Genomic DNA, 17,877 nt, shown 5'->3' with positions numbered 1-17,877 from the left:
ATGCCAGCCGATCAGGGGGCAATATTATAAACGTTTTTATTGAAAGTATTTGAATCCATCGACAAAATCGAAACTCGATGTGAAGATCCGGGAACGAGACTATTGCGGAGGCACGTAGGGCGTAATTAAAAGACTCGAGAATTCCTTCACTTGTGGAACACCTCTGACCTCTCTCTCCAGTAGCGGCAGTTTCACAACGTGAAAATCTTCGTAAAGATCTGCAATGAGAGGAACCTTATGATTTTTCCGCTGCAGTGTGCAGGGCGCTCATACGGAACAGCGTACCGATCCCCCCTCCCCGTACGACCGATGGATACGTACCGTTGATCTGATCTAAGTATTTCGCTTGAAGCTTCATGCGCGAGTTGCACATTTTGCATTCGTCTCCAGGCTTCTTATAGAGCAATTGATTTACGATGATATTATGAGTGTCTATGTCGCATTTGGTCAGCTCTTGAATGAGGCGCTCGGTCTCGTAGAGAGACAAAAACTCAGCTATACAGACGCACACGAACGTAGTCTGTTCCGGGTTACAGAATTGCTCATTCACCTGGAAAGGGAGACTCTGCGCATCACTTCAACTTTTCCCGACAGCCGAAGGAGATATCGAGCCGAACTGAACCCATCTCAGCATCCCGGTGATGATTCCCGATGAATAAGAACCAATTCGACGACTGCCGTACCTGACGAATAACGGGTAGGAGCTCCTCCAATTTCTGCGACATTGAATCTATATTCAGATCGGCGCCACCGAGCAGCACTAGAACGAGGAGAGCGAATGCTAATGAATTCGACATCACTGGTCTCGAGAGCGGGCTGGTGCCTAAACACGACAGCTCTTTGCGCCCCATAGATAATTTGGGATGCCCTCATGTTGAGAAATACCGCGGACCTCTGTACCTGAGGTTTCAACCCCGAAGAGAGGTCAATTAAAGAGCGCAATTCATCCTCGAATGTGCGCGCGGAGTCAACTCACTCGATAATTGATTCACGAACGGACTAAACTGATTTTTCAGCTTCAGCAATTTATCCAAGCCTTTCTCCATCACTTTCGGGAAGGACAGAAGTCTCAGGGTGTGTCCGGTTGGCGCTGTGTCGAAGACGACCACGTCGAAGTTCATTCCTTTGACAAGCTTCATCACTTCAGCGTAGCTCATGGCTTCATCGACCCCGGGAAATGCTTGCATGAACTGGAAAAGAGAAATTCAGCTCGTGGGTCCCGCGACCTGACCAACGGCTTATGATAGACGCCTCCTGGGGCAACGCACCTCCTGTACCAGACCACGGCTCATTCGAAAAGGGTCTCCCTCGTTGAAGTATTCGTCTGGGAGCTCCGAGATCCCCAGGTTCGGATCTATCTCCATCGCTGAGAGATTCGTGAAGCCATTGACCAATGTGGGAACTTTGCTGAACTTCTGATTGAACGCATCTGGGGGAAAGACACAATGGTTTTCCGTGCCATCGACTAGCGACATTTTTAGGAGCCTAGCGCTTTTATTCATCTTATCTGAATCCCTTTCGGGATATCCGATCGCCCTAGGAGTAAAATTCAAGACTCTGTCGAAGACATTCAATTCTTGAGATTCGATACTGCCTGAGTAATTTCAAGTGGCTGACTCCCTCGAGGTGAAGATGATCAGCATAGCGAGTACAGAGCTTCGTACTAATCTGAGATAATTCGTCGAGATCATCGATAACCCTTTTGTTGAAAAACTTACCGGAGATGTTATGTGCCGGGTCCGTCGATATGATGAGGACACTATTCCGCGATCGTGACAGCTGGACCGCCAAGGAGCAACTGCAAGTGGTTTTGCCGACTCCACCCTTCCCTCCAACAAAAATCCATTTCAGAGTCTTCTGATCAATGATATTGAGCAGCGTGGGGTCGAGAGGCTCCATCGAGCGGCCTAAGGAGGAAATAAAGAGATTCGGAGTTGCGGCCTCTATCAATCTCCTCCATGGATCTTCCCCGCTACGCTCCACCAAACTTCGGCTTTATACTCCTACTTACGAGCGACAGAAGTCCGCAAGACTCTTCACTGTGGGGGACAATAGTTCTGGGGCGCTCACTACGAGGTCTGATGCGTAAATGTTGCCGGCAGATGATCGCGTTCAGCAATGAGACAGGTGATTTTGCATGAACGCCAACACCGATTGTTCGACACTACTGGCACTTGTCGCTTTATTGCGTCTCGCTGGAATGAGTCATATTCAATATCTAGCTCGTCCACCCTGGAAGTCAGCACCGAACGGAATCACCGACTTCGAAGACTCACTCCGGGCGTAACAGGCTGCTTCATGGAATCTGTCCAGTGAAGAAGAGAGGCTGCTTCCGCGTTTTAAGGCGAGGAAAGGAACGATCCCATTCGCGGAGCTCTCTCAGACCTGGACCCTCGTGATCACCCGGCCGTGTGACCGAACGGTTGTCCTAGAGTCTGGTATATTACATCCGAAGGAAGCTTCCGATCGATAACCTCTTTTCGATCTTAGATAATCTGGAAAGAGCGCTGGCGAGCCGACCCTAATTGTCGGAGCTCGAAATTCTGGCTGCTAGCTGGGCACAACAATAACACAGGACTCTCGGAGGAGCGGAAAGAACTTCGAGAACTTAGATTTGTTGCCCCGTTCATGACCCGTGTCTTGCCTCGCCGTCCTTACACCATTTGAGCGACAGCAAACGTGAGTACAATGGGGGGCAGTGTCTCCCGGGACACCGACTGTTGCCAGATAAGATCTGGTCTGATCCGGATGTGACCGAAATTCTCAGCCGGTCGCTCACAGACCGACCCTCGCGAAACACACATGAGATGGAGAGACACCTGAGCCCTAGGAAGGGGAACTATTCCATTGTATGCGGGCTCCGGGCAGGAATTTCTTGGGGGGAAAGCGCGGTCGATGATATCCTTTTGAGCCCAATTTTCATCAGTCAGGAAAAGATGAAGGAGAAACGCTCGGAGAATGATGAAAAAGATGACCAACCTCCGGCAAAAAAGGTCAAGACCGAAGAAACGGAGGACAGTGTGCCGCGAAGCGAGAATGGACGCGGCAAGGACGACAGCGGCTCTGAGAGACCAGAAGACTCGAAAACGCATGGCGAGAAACAAGGCCGGAAACGGAAGCGGGTACGAGTGAAGAAACTCCGACAAGATATCAGCAAGCAACTGGAGTTCTACTTCTGTGACGCGAACCTCCGCAAAGATCGCTATATGAAGGAACTCGTCGCCGCGGGACAAGAAGGCTGTGAGTATTCTTGAGCGAAGATTTGCCTCAAGAAAATCAAAGGTATGTCTCTAGGTCATTCTATCCATGGGAAGCCGGCTGATCGATCGATTGCTCTCTCCTCCAGGGGTAAAGGTCGAGGAATTCCTGAAATTCAACAAGATAAAACTCCTTCTCGAGAAGAAAGGGATCGATGTGACCGAGGTTGCAAGAGCCGCTAAGGATTCGCAACTGTTGGAAGTGAGCGAAGACCTGACGAGGGTCCGCCGAAATTTGGAGAAGTTCCCGGTCGTGGAGAAGGATCAAGCCCTCGTGGATGACTGCACTATCTACGTACAGGTGAGACACCTTCGGAAGAGATATCGTCTGCGGGAGAGCGGGAGCATGGGGAACCCTCATGGATAGCCCGAATATGGGTTCGGATCGTTTCTGATCTCGAGTGGATATTTTCTTCCAGGGTCTACAGCAGTCCATGACAATCGAATCGATAAGGAGTTTGTTCTCCGAGTTCGGTATGGTGGAATATGTTTCTCTACCTCGACGGAGCACTGGTGATCATAAAGGCTTCGCTTTCGTGGAGTTCGCTGAGAAAACGGGAGCGGAGAACGCTTGTAAGTTCCATAATCTTCGAACGGGCGGCACCGGTATCCACCTCGCAGCCGACGACGACAGGACGACTAACTCCACGAAAAACGAATCGACGCCGATTATAAAAGTGCTGTCAAAGTGAGTACAAAAGCGGGATGTTCTCGTTTTATCGAACCGTTGTTCAGATGAAGAAACTGATCCGTCGGGCATCCTGTTTTGTCTTGCAGAAAAGAATGGGCACAATACAAACAGCAATACTTGGAATTGCGCAAAGAGAGTGCGAAGATGACCAAGAAGCTCCTGAGTACATTCGCATCGTCCGCGAGCGCAGATGGGGATCGGAGGGAAAATGGACATCGGAATGGAGATTGGCCCGAAGCAGGGAAAGGAGGCGAATCGAGTAGATCGAAGGAGATTCATGATGCAGGTTCATTCGGGGATGATGATGCGAAGGATGATCCAAAAGAGCGCGCCGAAGACAATCGGGTGCATGACAATGATGAAAACAAGGCGGTCCCGCGCGACCTCCCTCAATTCATCGAAGGGTGCATTGTGAAGCTTGAAGCTGAAAGTCCTCTACTCAAAAGTGCCAAGGTAAAAGGCGAACACCTGTGATGTCTGACGGAATCATACTGTTCGCCGCGGAAAAAATAACACGAGGCCTTTCCAATCCACAGACTGCACTCAGGGAAATCCCCAACGTTGCGTATGTGGACTTGATGGAAAACGACCCTATCGCGTATTTGAGGTTCCCGACTGCCGAAGCGTCTCAAACTTTCATCGAGAGCAACGTCGAGTTGACAGTCGTCAAAATAAAATGTAAAACCATTTTGAGCGGACGAGAGGAGCAGCTGTACTGGGAGAGAGTCGAATTCATGCGCGTCAAGAAGAGAGGACGCGGGAGAGAGAAACTAAGAGGCAGAGAGAAGCTTCAAGTTCGTTATGAGAAACACGTCGCCATCCAAGAAGAAAGGAAGTTGAATAAGAAGATAGTTTTCCAAGACTGAGCTCAGTACCTTGTAGATTTTGTTGAAAGAGATGTATATACCCAGAAAGCCTATCTAAATGAGAAAACACCAGACATCAAAGGTCTCTTCACTCCGGTTCACTGGTCCACTCTCACCGAAAACCGCTCCCAAGACGAGCCATCCTAGGTGAGCGTGGACTCTCCAATAATCCTGTCAGAGGGGAGGGATGCGCGGAGAGTTTGCGGGGGGAATGATTATCTAATCTGTCTTGTCTCTGGCTATGATCGCACGACCGAGTATAATGGGATAATCATTCCGAAAGACCGAGTGATGCCAATCCTGGGTCAGCTCAGCATAACCCGGTCCCTCAGGGGGTCCAAGCTATTTCATGTGGAGGTTCTTCACGGGAGGACTGTTGTCCCCTGAGCAGATGCCGATCCGGTGGGATGAGACCGTTGCGACTGACACGCCGAGTTGAAATGTGTGTGAGAATGCTCAATACCAGGAGTCGACTGCCGCCCGGGACCCTTCGATCGACGAGAGCTGAGCGCGGAGCCCTAGATACGGACACGCACATCGTTCTAGAATGAGAGGAAGGAAGATTCGACCTACGGAGGTTCTCGTCCCGACTTGGACTTCACCGTGGTGCTACCGCGGGATATCTACAAAACAAGAAGAATATCTTGAGTGGTTGGGCGGATGAACGATTTGTGAATACGGAAGAATTACCCCAAAAAAGCGTCGTAGGAGTGATCTTCGAAATAGTCGCCACGCGATTCCGCTGCAAAAATCTAGGAAGGAAAGTGGCCCCCACGACCGGCCGCTGACCATGACGCTCCGTGCCGGCGAAGGTGTCTTACGGCTCACGGCACGTCTTCCTGCCCCTGAATCCCAAGCCGGATCGTTCCTTCTGGAGAATGATCCCGTCCGCGATGGATTCGCGAGACGCAACGCTTCCGCCACGGAAGCGGAATTAGTTGTCTCCCGGTGGGGCTCAAGCCCAGCTAATCGATTTCTACCTCTCGATCGTCGGAAGAGAAGATTTCAAGAGATTTTGGCGACCACAGGTATACCTGTGCGAGCATTGACGGATAGAAGGAAAAATCCAGAGCGGTCCATGAAAAAAAACTCATTCGGATGAATCGCTGGTAACACGAACTCCCATGGAACCGAGAACTGAACTTCGCCGAGGATTCTCGCTCCGACAGATGTAAAGATTCTTAACCGCTCGCACCATCGTCAAAATTCATTGGAGTAGGCACTGGGGTAGCGGACGCGCTCGTATCACCGATTGGTTCGTATTGAAAGAAAGCAATCGACGTTTCCGTGAGCTTCCGATATGATCGCTTTCCCTCCCCTCAGATTCAGCTTCACCGACCGCAGACGCGGCAGCCGCAGTCGCAATTTCAGTGTCAGACAGGATGCGATTCGGTGTGACACTATTCCGTCCGTCAGGACTCACAATTGCATTAATTGCAATTATTCTTCTCTCTGTCCAACTTGCGGGACAAGTTGAAGCTAAGATAGTTCACAAAATTGTTCGGAATATCGCCATACCGGTAATAGCCGGTGCAGGAGCTGGAATAGCCGGCGGAGTTGTCGCCGGAGTCGTGACAGGAACCCACAAGAATCAGCCGTACCATCCGTAAGTTTGAGAGGTGTATTCGTTGGTCTTCGGACCTGTTTGCTTGTTTATGCCCGTTTCGTGCTTATATTCGTCTTCGTCTTATCATATGTGTCACTGTGTCCTTGTGTCTAATTTCGTTTAATGTTACTCGCAACGACAGTTTAAGTTCTTCGAGCTATTACGCTTATCGACATTCGTTCGCTCACCGGCCTCAAATACTCCACTCGCTGCGACAAGTTTTGAGGTACTCATTAGAGCATCGACGATCAGCGTACCGGCTCGCGCACCCGGCGGTTTATACTTTGAAAGACGAACCTCACGTCGAATGCAAAGTAGTACCTCAACATTCGGATGCTTACACCGAGATACAGAACCAGGGTGGACTAGAGCACGGACTAGCATCAACAGATGTCGACGAAGACCACGAAGGACTCGAGAAGCATAAGACGGCCTATTCTACGGCCGATTCCGAGTACGAGCAAACGGATGAGGCTGAAGAGTCCGATCGCGAGTTCTCCAGGCGACAACAATCCCGCAAGTTGCGTCGGACAGGAGAAACTCGGAAGAGTAAACCCGCGAGAAAAACATAGCCGATAGAAGGGAAATGCTGCAATAGCTGTTCCTAACGGTGTGTCCTTGTGTAACGAATTCGTTTTATAAGTCTTTATGTTGTACGTAATCCGTTGTCCTTCCGTCGCTTTGTGAGCATGCTTGCATGAAATCGACAACGATTTTCGGTGACACCTTGCCTTAATTCTCGCTCTGAAGCGTCTGAAGATTGCGATCTACGACTCCAGAATTTTTCATTCGAGTTCTAAGCAATCGTACACTTCATTCCACAGTCAAGTTGTGCAACCCCATAAATACGGGAAGGGGAAACACGGATATTTCGCGTACTAATGAAGCTGTGTATGAGTTCCCGGTCCCGTCTCCGACGATGCGACTCCCACCCGACTGCATCCACTTCTTCCGATCCTGACCGCAAGCTGCTGCAGATGGCTCTGTCACTATGAGAGATATGGAGGACCGAATGAAACCAGTTGACAGGCTGTCCGATCGAATTTCACCGCGAGGCTCTACGCCAGATTTTCCGTCAGCGTGTTTTCCGGCGGGAGAAAAGCCTGATTAGCAACATTGCGGCGTGCGAAAGTCGTCAACGGCTCCGGCTAGGCGTCGATTGGTGGCTCTAGTAAACGATATCCACAAACTGGACCAGGGTTGGAGCCCCGACCCGTGAATCAATGTGTATCTCCTTCTACCGAAGTCATTGAGCCAGCAGATTTGTTTTTCTTTTTGTTTGTCAAGCTGCCCGTAGAAGGCCTCTGGCCAGGGTCCGGATGTCGGACCGCATTGTGCAGCCAAGCTCTGCGTGGCCTTCTCTTCCTGCATCGAAAGGACATCCGGAATATGTGGGTCACTCAGAAGATTGTATAGCTTACGTAAGCAAAGACGACTAGCGGTATCATGATGACGATCGATTCAGCGCCAACAGGTGTCCGCTCCGCTGTCCTTTCACCGAGAAATTCCGGCTGTATACTGTTCCTCACCGTGGCGTGTCCGTTGTGACTACTATGTAGATGTTTTTTAGTATTAATAAACTCGTAGTGTATTTTCGGTCCTGCTCCATTGAATGGGATGAGGGGATCCGAGAAGGAGCGGCTCCGTGTTGCCCATCTTATTCCTCCGTCTTCGGAACCGCAGATCACGGCTGTGCTGCTTCGGTCAGTGACATTCGACGCGGGGCAGCGACGAATCCCTTCAAAAGGAGCCGCGCAAAAAGTTGACTTTACAAAAATTGACTTCTGATCAGTTTCCGCGGTGAGCGCGTTCAGGAAGGAGCACCCAAGCCTCCACTGTCTGAAAATCTCGTCAGGTGCGAGATTCACCGTGAGCGCCTAGGTTCTTTGGGGATTTGATATCTGCCGCTCTTCCGGAGAGGTGGAATGACTGGGAGCACAAGGGAGTTTAGATCCTAAAGGGCTTCGCAGGTATCCCTCGAGAGCGCTCATCGAGCTCACCGCTTCACTTTCCCCCTCGATGATTCCTGCAATTCAGTGAATCCTGGTCGCAAAGAACTCATGAAACGGTTCCAGACCGTTCCATCTCGCTGTATGCAGGAGATATGGTTTACGATCACCAAATTGCCGTGGCCCACTTTCCAAAGGAAACTGTCGTCGTGGCCCATCATCGAATGCAACAGGACCTGATTATGAGCTTTCCGGGCCGGGCGAAACAAGTAGCATTTTTCACGTCGTGAGTATCGTTTCGATTGTCAGTAAAAGAGTGGAAATGTACCAGAAAAACATCGAGGCCAGCTGAATGCTCAATCGGATTATCGTTCTCTCGGTTCTGCAGACAACGGAAGACCCTTTGCTCCAGGCCCATGCTTGCAGGTGGCGCAATCCAAAACGGTTTTATGAGCGTAGTCCAAAGCCTGAATGCTGGCGTTCTCTACTCGTCCCGGACTGCACCACGAAGCCGACGGTACGATACCTCAGAATCGCCGATCGAAGCCACTCTTCGCGAACGTTTCCGAGCAGCAAATGTAATAATAATAATTATGTAAAGAAGTAGCCTAGTGCAACGACGTCGGTACAATCGGATTCAGGCGGTAGCGGGTATCGAGAGGCCTGTCCTCGACGAATCCCGTGGGTCGTCGATATTGGTCTTGGAAATCGTATTCAGTAACGACGAAGACGGCTATGCCGCGGGAAGATCGCAGTTAGCTTGTGGTCGGTCAAATAAAAGATCCGAGCTGGCTGGGGTCGGGATTCGAGGGGAACCATAGCTCTGATACGCTATCCCATCGCTGCTGAGGCTCAAGTCATCGACAGAATCGAGCGTTCTCGTGAATCCTCGCTTGATGAAGCACATGAGGAGGCGCAGGAGCTCAGCACTTGGCTATCGAATGTATTGTCCGACTTCGCGCGATCCTCCGGAAATCCGTGCATTAGCACGAATTGGCATCTGTTATGTACGAGAGAAATACCGTCGCTCTTTTCAACTTCGATGCTCGGCTGGAATGACATCGCTTTGGAGTTTCATCAGGTCGTTCCGATCTTGTCGCATAAAACGTCACCCTCAGTCAGTGAAAGCTGCCGAAGGAGGTACGTTCGAAACGACCCGCCAAAGTCCGGATTAGGGGGCTGTGATTCGTCTGCTTCGCAAGTTCAGCTCACTGCTGGCTGTGGGCAGGGGCAGCAGCTGCTGCTGCTGTTTTCTCTCACTCGGTTCTGTTGTCATGTCATTTCATCCCCATCATCGAACAGTGGGAGGCATGGTATTTTAGGGTGGTTTGATGACGTTTTGAGATGTTTTGTTCGATGCGATTATAGCATTTATGTTCCGTCGACCTGGGGATAAAGCCCCCCTGTTGCTAGATGACGGGGTGGCTGTCGCAGTGGCAGCGAACGACATCAATTGCCTCAGGTACGTGACACCCGAGGTTTCGGCTCAGGCGAGATTTTTTCCAATTACGACCCGCGAACAGACCAGATTGTCGATCGGCGCTTCAACCGATCAGGGAAGCGGATGCCGCTCTCGGAGGGCTCCGCCTGCGGTTCGCCCAAGGAACAGATGTTTTCTTCTGTTGGGAGAGTCTATCCGTCGCTGGCAGCACCAGCTGTTCGTGGGAGTGATTCGAAACGTCACATTCAGACTTTGAAGTCGCCCTGGATCATTCCTCTCAACAATCGGCGAACCTCGGGAATTGAAAAAGCTCTATATGGAAGGCGGAATCGCATTCCGTGCGCTGTAGCTCCTCTGTAGACTACCAGGAGTATTCCTCGCTGGACTCGGGTCTCAAGGTTCACGAGATCGAAGGGTCGGAGTTGAAATTTTTTTTCCCGCTTCCAGTGATGTGCTATCCTCGTTCCCCGATGTGGCGCGAAATGGACTTGGCAAGGCATACGCGACGGAGCCAGATGTCAGCGACGAAGTTCTTCACGATGTAGTTGGAGTATTCGTCGTGGCCTTCGATACTCGACATGGTCAGTACCAGGAATTCAATGGTAGTCAAATGATCGGATCAGAAGCGAGTGAAAATTTTCCTCTCCCGTTGCTAAATCCGCGTGGAGTTTCTCCTCTATTCATCGAGTGAATTTTCCAGGTAACATTGTCGAGTGGTTCGCACCAGATGACTTGGATATTAATGGGATCGAATTTAAGGCCATGGCAAGCGGCGCTCACAGAACAACGACGGATTTCATGTGAGTATCCCGCATCCATTGAACGTAATCGAATATGAGCAGTAACTGTGCTTTGCGTTCACGAACATGAATCGACGACGTGCAGATTATTCTCGGGCTCTTTACGGATACGCGTGTTTTCCATGCAGATACTTCAAACGGGGCGCGTTCTTCGGCTTGGCCTCTTTTGAGAAACTTGACGTGGAGAACACGTCAGAGAGAGGTGCTAGAATGAAATCCGTCGGAGTATTGACCCGCAGTTACTCGCTTCTACACATGTACAAAGTATTTCTACAAAAACAAGTCAGGTGAGACCCCAAGTTCGCGCTCACTGAGCTGCTTTTGTCAGCTCGAATCACATAGTAGCTCGTTGGAGAACTAAATTAATTGCTGTTCCCGCAGGCATCTCCTTGAGAACCAGGGAAGCTATGGAGCTTTATCGAGATTCTATCAGCGGAAACGGAGCCTAGTTTATGGGGCTTCGGGAACGATGACTGAGGTCGACCTTGGCTACGAACCCACTCTCTGCGAAGGACTCCCCCAGATGGAAATTACTCACCCAGCGGGATGTTTCTCACAATTTCTCAACTATTTTGGTGATAAAATCTTCGCACTATGGAGGTTTGCGCTTCTCCGGAAGAGAATCCTTTTCTTCTCTCAACCACCTATCGGTACGGTTCGCCTAATCGAATTTTGATTGCATCGAGAAAGAGAGATTAGCCGGAGTAGCCCAGCGGTATCCAGAGGTTTCCGCCCGCGGAGCCCCTGGCCAGCTCTTGGTTCCGTGGTCAATGCGCGACTATCGCAGCTCTTTCCCTTGACCACGTTCCCCATGGAGATCTCGAACTGGCTCTGCGGGTGATTTCCGCTATGGGCTCGAATATCCCTTAGGATCAAGGTTCAAACACTATCAAGAGCAACCTGGGGAATTCAACCCGGGTTCCCCTGGGATCCGCGGCGCTTCCCTTCCAGAGGAACAGCTGGAGTACTGATACCGTTTCCGCGTCACTGAAAAGTTTCACCCTCATTGCAGGTGTTGTCTGTTTCCGTGTTTATTGCACCTCGACTTTGGTCGCACACGTACACCCCGGGGTCGATAGATCTTCGGCTTTGTGTCCTCCACAATTTTATGTAAATATCGCCGACATCGACTCTATCGAAAAAATGTCCTCGTACGTGGCATGTACGACGGAGAAGATATTCGAGAACAAGCTGGGTCTCTACGATTTGTATGTCGATCAACAAAACTTACGCACCTCCAAGCTGAGACATCAAAAGCTCCTGGAAACGAATCTAGCGGACCGCATAAAATTCCGGCATCTGAACGACCTCAGGTTCGGCGAAACTTCATGCGCTAAAACTTTATTTTCCACAGTTTGTTCTCTTCCATCCGAGCATGAAGAGCTGAGCTCAAGCCAAATCTAATCTTTCAATTTTTTCCCATCAGGTCGAAAAGTCAGCTTCCCGGAGGATCGTGCGATGCCGACGAGTCGTGGTTCACGAGCTTTTTCATGGCTCAGAATACTCAACTCTTCAAAGAGCTCCATCTGGCTCAAACTTCGGAAACGAAAATTCTCGGCGACGATCACATGAGAAGAGCAGGACTCGATCCTCTGGCTGATAAGCCTTTCGTAGCCGAACTGGCTGACGTTTACGGAATCGACATCGTACTCGTGAATGATGGGGTCTGCTGCGCGAGATGAACTCGATAAGAAGCGCGCAGCTAGAATTTCACAATATTTACAGTAGTCTCAGTAAGAGTTATCAGCCGCTGAGATCACTCATTCACTCCAATCGGGTCAGCGACAGGATTAGCAAGGGTCACCATATTTCACCGTTTGTCTGCTGCATACCACGATCAAGTGATTGCCCGTCGGCCACCTCCACGAAACTTGACACGAGAATGAGCGAGGAAGGGGATGGACACTGATCTTCGGCATCGAAAAATTCAACTCGAATCAACAGACGTCGATGTTCGCGCCTCGTCTCCAGAATACTCAGCTCGCTTCAGAAGGAAGATTGCGCTTCAGGAAGTGAATTTCACAGAGCACGGATTCTAACCCGAGTTACGTGGTGATTGACTCAGACCTATTGCACCAGATGAGGCAGCGATCGTGAGAGAAGTCGAACTCGATCCGAACATCACTTTTTACACCTGAGATACAGATTCGATTCTGTTCGACTGATCCGAGGATCCTGTGTTGCGATCGCCAAGGACCCATCTACCCCATCGACCGGGAGGTCTCAGCATCGAGTCGCCGCTCGATGTGTACATACATTTTTCGCGTCGATTCGACAGACAGGGATACCTCTTCTCCTCTTTACGGACGGAATTCTCCTCCCTTATTCCTCATCGAGTCCGCGCGATTGGAGTCACAATGTATGCTGATGTAATTTCCCGAGCACCAAATATCCAGTCATGAAGGCTTTCTAAGAAAAACCTCCGTACACCCCACCACCGAACGTCTGAGATCTACACATACCTCCATGCCCCCTCGTTGAGCCTTTGCAGCATGAAGTTGGCGACACAACAAAGTTGTTGAGTATCTGTCATATCCCAAATGCAATACCTCGTCAACTGGTAGAGGACAACCGATGGGAGGCTCTTGTAGAAAATCAAACGAAGAACTGATCCATTCCTCCCGGTCGCCAGAATCGACCTCATTTCCGTACAGAAACCTTATCGTATGGTTTTCGACCTAGAGGAATAAACAATACACGTAACATTGTACGTAATACGTCATGGAGTCGTCTCATTGGAAGCTTGTCCGAAATAGATTCTGGGTGGAGCTGATCCGTCTCGAGTCTGCTCCCTATCTAAGCGAGCACATTATGGAACGACCTTTGGCCGCGTGCGTCGGCTGAAGGCCTGGCATATGCATATGGGGTAAGCCACGTTCTTGAAATTCAATGACATATATGAAGGCGGCCACCGTCGCTGCTTTCATCTATGTCATCGAATTCCAGAAGAGAGGCTCAGACACATATACTCTGGAAAATGAATTCCAGCTTCGTAAATGTGCCGATGTTGATTCGATCATAAGTATTGAACTTTCCGATCCTCACAAATCTCCTGTTCTCCACAATATAATATCGTGTTGCCATTTCAACCCCTGTCTAACGGCGAGCTAAAAGATGTTTGCCGTGAGCTGGTGCATCTACTCATCCCGGCGCCGGCGCGTTAGCTGATCTCCGTCGCTCGACTTGAAAAGAAGCATGGCTACTCATTCTTCTCGATCGCAGTCAGGTGCGAGGCTTTCGGTGCTCTTTGACCGGTCCCGAATGGATTCGAGCTCTCTCGCGTGAGGGCAGAACGTATGAAATACGGATTCCCAATTCTCATATTGCTAGATCTTCCGGAATACACAGGAGTCTCCATGTGGAAGACTTTGGCGTTTCATGCAAAGTCAACTGCTGGGAATGTCATCGAAACATTATGTCGAGATCATAGCACTGCTTCGTTGATTTGGCTGAATGCGCATGCTGTAACGCAAGTGGGGGTATTCGAGATGTTGTCATGCGAAAATGAGTTTGGTGTTTGGAAATACAAATGAGGTTGGCGGTTTATAAAGCTTCGCTCAAGCATCTCTCTTTCGAGGAGTAGACATTATTTGTTTCATTGCTTATTAGGACTGTTTCACTAATGAAAGGAAGAATCGATGAAGTCGAGTAACCATCATCCGAATGACGTCATCCGAAGCATTTTAGTCCAGGCGGATATTCATGAAGAAGTTTCCTTTCTTTCGGCATTTACTCCGTAAACGACTAATGAAACCTCGAAAGAAGGCCAACTTGCACGAAAGTCGCAAACGGACGGACGGACACAGCGCTTTTATTATATAGGGGGAAGGGGGAATAGGGGGATTTCCGAGAAAAAACACTGCCGTTTCCTGGGGAAAGGGTCACATGAGTCGATTCACATGCAGTCATGCACGAGAGTGGTGGCGGTACGGTATAATGAGATCGCATCCTCATCCCCGTATTCTAAGAATCGACGGTCGACAGACGGAAATACGGTCAAGTGAACAGAAACGCTTATCTCGTCAGCTTTCAAAAGACCCGTGAAGACATCGGGAGAAAACAAGGGTCAGGGTTCATTAGGTGCCGTCTGAGAGGCGTCATTGTAAGCTGGCATTCTATTATTGAAGGAGAATAACAGAAAGAGCCTTTTCCTAGTTCACCACTGTCAACACGTTGTTCAATGATATACCGTCTGCTGAGCTTCCAGCAACAGTAAAAAACAAGCTCGAAAGATTTTTTCCACGACTGCATGGAGGTTCCATTCCAGTATCTCTCGAGAGATATGAAGCTCGGGACCCATGTAATAGCGACTCTTTGACGTCAGGATATAAGCTGATAGAATAATAAATTCCTGCAGAATGCTCGACTCGACCCTGCCTGTACCGGGCCGTGGAAGATCTCAGTCTGTTTTCCGAGCTAGATGCTCCGAGATCGCCTTTCTCCGAAGAACTCCCAAGTTTCCTTAAATCCGAACCCCTTTGATGCGCGCCCGGTGAGGATTAGCTCGACTCCCCACCTTTGGATGGGGTTTCTCCAGCCATGAGAAATTCCTCAACGGGATCGAATTTTCTCCGTGGCACTTCCCGCGTCTGACGAAATCCCGCCATCGAACGTGTTGTGCACCTCCGACGAAACAAACAGATCCGGTCACAGCTCTACAGAGCCAGATGATGTTCTCTAGAGTTCTAGAGCCCGTGCGAAATGTACCGACAGGACGGGAAACCAGCGCATTGTCCCTACGGAGAAGACGATCCTGCTGAGTAATCATCGGTGAAAGGAAACGATCACGATGGCGAAGCAAGCGAAAGATACACCACTACGTTCGCTATCGGAGACGTCCGGGACCGATGGAGGAATCGAAGACGGAAACATGAAATCGAATCCATTGAGCCGGAGGAGTTTATTTAGAGCGAAGCGACGGTGTATCACGTCAGCCGAGCTCATGAAATTGAATTCAGGTTCGGAGGAGTGGGCTGCTCCGATAGAGGGGACAGATTCGCAAGTATCCGCTTGCGGTGAAGCTGCTCCGAAAATGAGAGTAGTTCCGCGCATGATTAGTGCGAACACGCGTCAGGAAAAAGGGACTCGAAAGTCAGGGCAAAGCGTGGACGTGCCCTCGACACCCGAGCACTCTGAAAGGTCAGCTCAAGGCAGAAGTGGTGTCAGCAGCGGATACTACAGTTATAGTCCATCTGTGGCTTCAGAAGTTCCCCTGAAGCCTAAATCCCTGACTGAAAAACGGGAGAGGAATGACTCAGCCAGCCTCACGATGGAAGTCAGAAGCTTGCGAAACAATCTTGGAGTCCTCAAACTACTCTTGAGTCAACTGTGCATCGACTTGAAAAACGTAGGTAAGATTCCTCTCAAGCCGAAGTTCTTCGCAGACAGAATCGGGAGTCGAAGCTTGACCGAGTTCTCTTATATGAAGAAGTGACCTCGTCGGGCTCGGCAACGCTCCCCATCAGACACTGCAGCTTCTCACCTGAGCTGTTGGAATACGGAATCAAGCTCGCCTACTTGGACATCCTCTCTCCAAGACAGTCGGTACTTGTGAACGCCAACTGGCTGAGAGGAATGGAGCTGGTCATCGTGCATCTTTTCAGATATGGTGTGGTGAGGGATTATAGGATAGTCGACTGATCTGAATCGGAGGAATTTCTCAAGGGAAATTGACGTCCCTTAAAACTCATTCATATCCGAAGGTATCCGAAACAGGTATCAAGTACTCGGCAGGTGTTTCCAGATGTTTTGAGATCCTTGCTCTGATAGCCGCCGAGGTTCCTGCGGTGGAGGATTTGCTCTTCAAACTTGTGCAGCTCACCGTGAAAAAGGTGAATTCCCAAAATAAATGGCATTCACTATTTTACCAAAACCGCCGGCGAGTTGCTCGATGAGATAACACGAAGAACCTCCTCCAGAAAGTGCCGACTGCGAGCGAAGCACACCGTCAATACGTGGCTTGGCATGCCGGTCTGCTCAGCACGAACTGCCCTCGCTTGGCATTGAGGCTCTTGAAATTTCTCTTGTCGGAGTTTTGTGCGATACTCGTGTAAGATCCATCAGCCACGAAGTGTCCATACGGGAGGCTAATCAAATACGTGAGAACACCGTCTCACCGATGTATTCTTCCCTTCCAGTTCGTTGCATCAGAATCCAGAAAAATACGCCTCTCATAGACCTGTCAGTTTTTTCCTTTCGAATCTTATCCTGGATATCCTGTTACACCTACCTAAGGGTTGCGGACATAGTCTTATGAGCATTGCTAACGATTTGAGAAATATTCCGACGAATACGCACCTTCTGGGCCTCGCGAAGCAAGATATCGTAGATCATGTGGACTTTAGGCTACAGCCCTACAATAGATGATTGCATAATCAAACACGTTTCTAGTGAAAGTGTCACAGGAGCGTGGGGTAAAGTGCGAAGATCCTAGAGGTCTTAAAGAGGCTTGGAAGACCTCAAAGCGGAGATTCATCGGAACGGCGTTCCATTAATAACCCGGAATAAAAAAGAACACGCAAGCTTCCAAGAAATGCTCTTCTCCCTACTGACAGTAGCCAGTGACACGGTCGAAAATCATAATCCTGACTGTGATCAAAAATCCCTGCTTCTGTGTGTGCGAATTCTCAATCATGCTCGAAGCTCCAAGACTGGAAGACTTCCGAGCCTTCATGAAGGCTGGGAGCCAGCTCCAGGTCAAAATGCATTTCGGAGGAATTCCCGCGCGCAACGGCGACACGGGAAATCGAGTTCCAAAGCAAGGTGACTTGAAATTAAATTAGGGTAACGCCACAAGAGGCTTCAGCGCGACCAGCGAAACGGCTTTCCCGTTCGTATGTTTGCGAGTGAGTTCCAGATTTCCCCAGCTTGACCGCCAGAGTCACAGATAGTTGTCAGTCCAATGAATGGTGGGTCGCCGTGGCTGCCTAGTGACCATGACACCGTAGACGCCAGTCGGCTCTGCGGTGTGTTCCTGCTCATTGAATGAACGATAGACGGGAGAACGCGTCGCTGGAATTCTTGCCGGGGAAAGAGGAGATAGGAATGTAAACTTCAAAATTCGACTTGTATCGAGAGCTTTGAACTATCAACCCTTGATGCCGGGCGCGTCTTCGGAAGACGAGGAAGCACTGTAGACAGTTGGATCAAGTACCGAAGTCTCACGGTTAGGCACGAGCATGTCTGCAATAGATATCCGCAAACTCCCTCGTTCCTGAGTCTCCACGAATGGGGTCTCGGAGACGGGAATGCCGAGAGTGCCCGAGGT

At 49.9% G+C, this 17,877-nt stretch overlaps 4 protein-coding genes across 4 annotated transcripts; 3 read left to right on the top strand and 1 right to left on the bottom strand.

Moving 5' to 3' along the window:
* Window positions 1-42: 42 nt before the first annotated feature.
* On the bottom strand, window positions 43-2,321 carry LOC100898071 (ATPase ASNA1). Its single transcript, XM_018639330.1, has 8 exons — window positions 2,277-2,321; window positions 2,012-2,195; window positions 1,719-1,907; window positions 1,269-1,429; window positions 977-1,190; window positions 684-760; window positions 322-550; window positions 43-218 (listed from the first exon to the last, which is right to left on the bottom strand). Exons 3-8 carry the CDS (start codon window positions 1,897-1,899, stop codon window positions 100-102), a joined length of 981 nt encoding a protein of 326 aa, XP_018494846.1. The 5' UTR covers window positions 1,900-1,907; window positions 2,012-2,195; window positions 2,277-2,321; the 3' UTR covers window positions 43-99.
* Window positions 2,322-2,936: 615 nt separating this feature from the next.
* Window positions 2,937-4,814, top strand: Larp7 (La related protein 7). Its single transcript, XM_003742827.1, has 5 exons — window positions 2,937-3,240; window positions 3,347-3,558; window positions 3,677-3,945; window positions 4,035-4,401; window positions 4,485-4,814. The coding sequence occupies exons 1-5, from the start codon at window positions 2,937-2,939 to the stop codon at window positions 4,812-4,814; spliced, it is 1,482 nt and encodes a 493-aa protein (XP_003742875.1).
* Window positions 4,815-9,627: 4,813 nt separating this feature from the next.
* Window positions 9,628-12,443, top strand: LOC100897924 (protein LCHN). Its single transcript, XM_003742776.1, has 7 exons — window positions 9,628-9,831; window positions 10,258-10,391; window positions 10,511-10,610; window positions 10,739-10,897; window positions 10,992-11,260; window positions 11,623-11,923; window positions 12,037-12,443. The coding sequence occupies exons 1-7, from the start codon at window positions 9,743-9,745 to the stop codon at window positions 12,290-12,292; spliced, it is 1,308 nt and encodes a 435-aa protein (XP_003742824.1). The 5' UTR covers window positions 9,628-9,742; the 3' UTR covers window positions 12,293-12,443.
* A 3,436-nt stretch (window positions 12,444-15,879) lies between these two features.
* On the top strand, window positions 15,880-16,976 carry LOC100905384 (uncharacterized). The gene is made up of 4 exons (XM_003742826.1): window positions 15,880-15,961; window positions 16,263-16,441; window positions 16,529-16,659; window positions 16,748-16,976. Exons 1-4 carry the CDS (start codon window positions 15,880-15,882, stop codon window positions 16,974-16,976), a joined length of 621 nt encoding a protein of 206 aa, XP_003742874.1.
* Window positions 16,977-17,877: the final 901 nt, after the last annotated feature.

This window comes from Galendromus occidentalis, unplaced genomic scaffold, assembly GCF_000255335.2.
Source record: "Galendromus occidentalis unplaced genomic scaffold, Mocc_1.1 scf7180000077431, whole genome shotgun sequence".
Taxonomy (NCBI): domain Eukaryota; kingdom Metazoa; phylum Arthropoda; class Arachnida; order Mesostigmata; family Phytoseiidae; genus Galendromus; species Galendromus occidentalis.
This window is presented reverse-complemented; position numbering and strand designations above follow the sequence as displayed.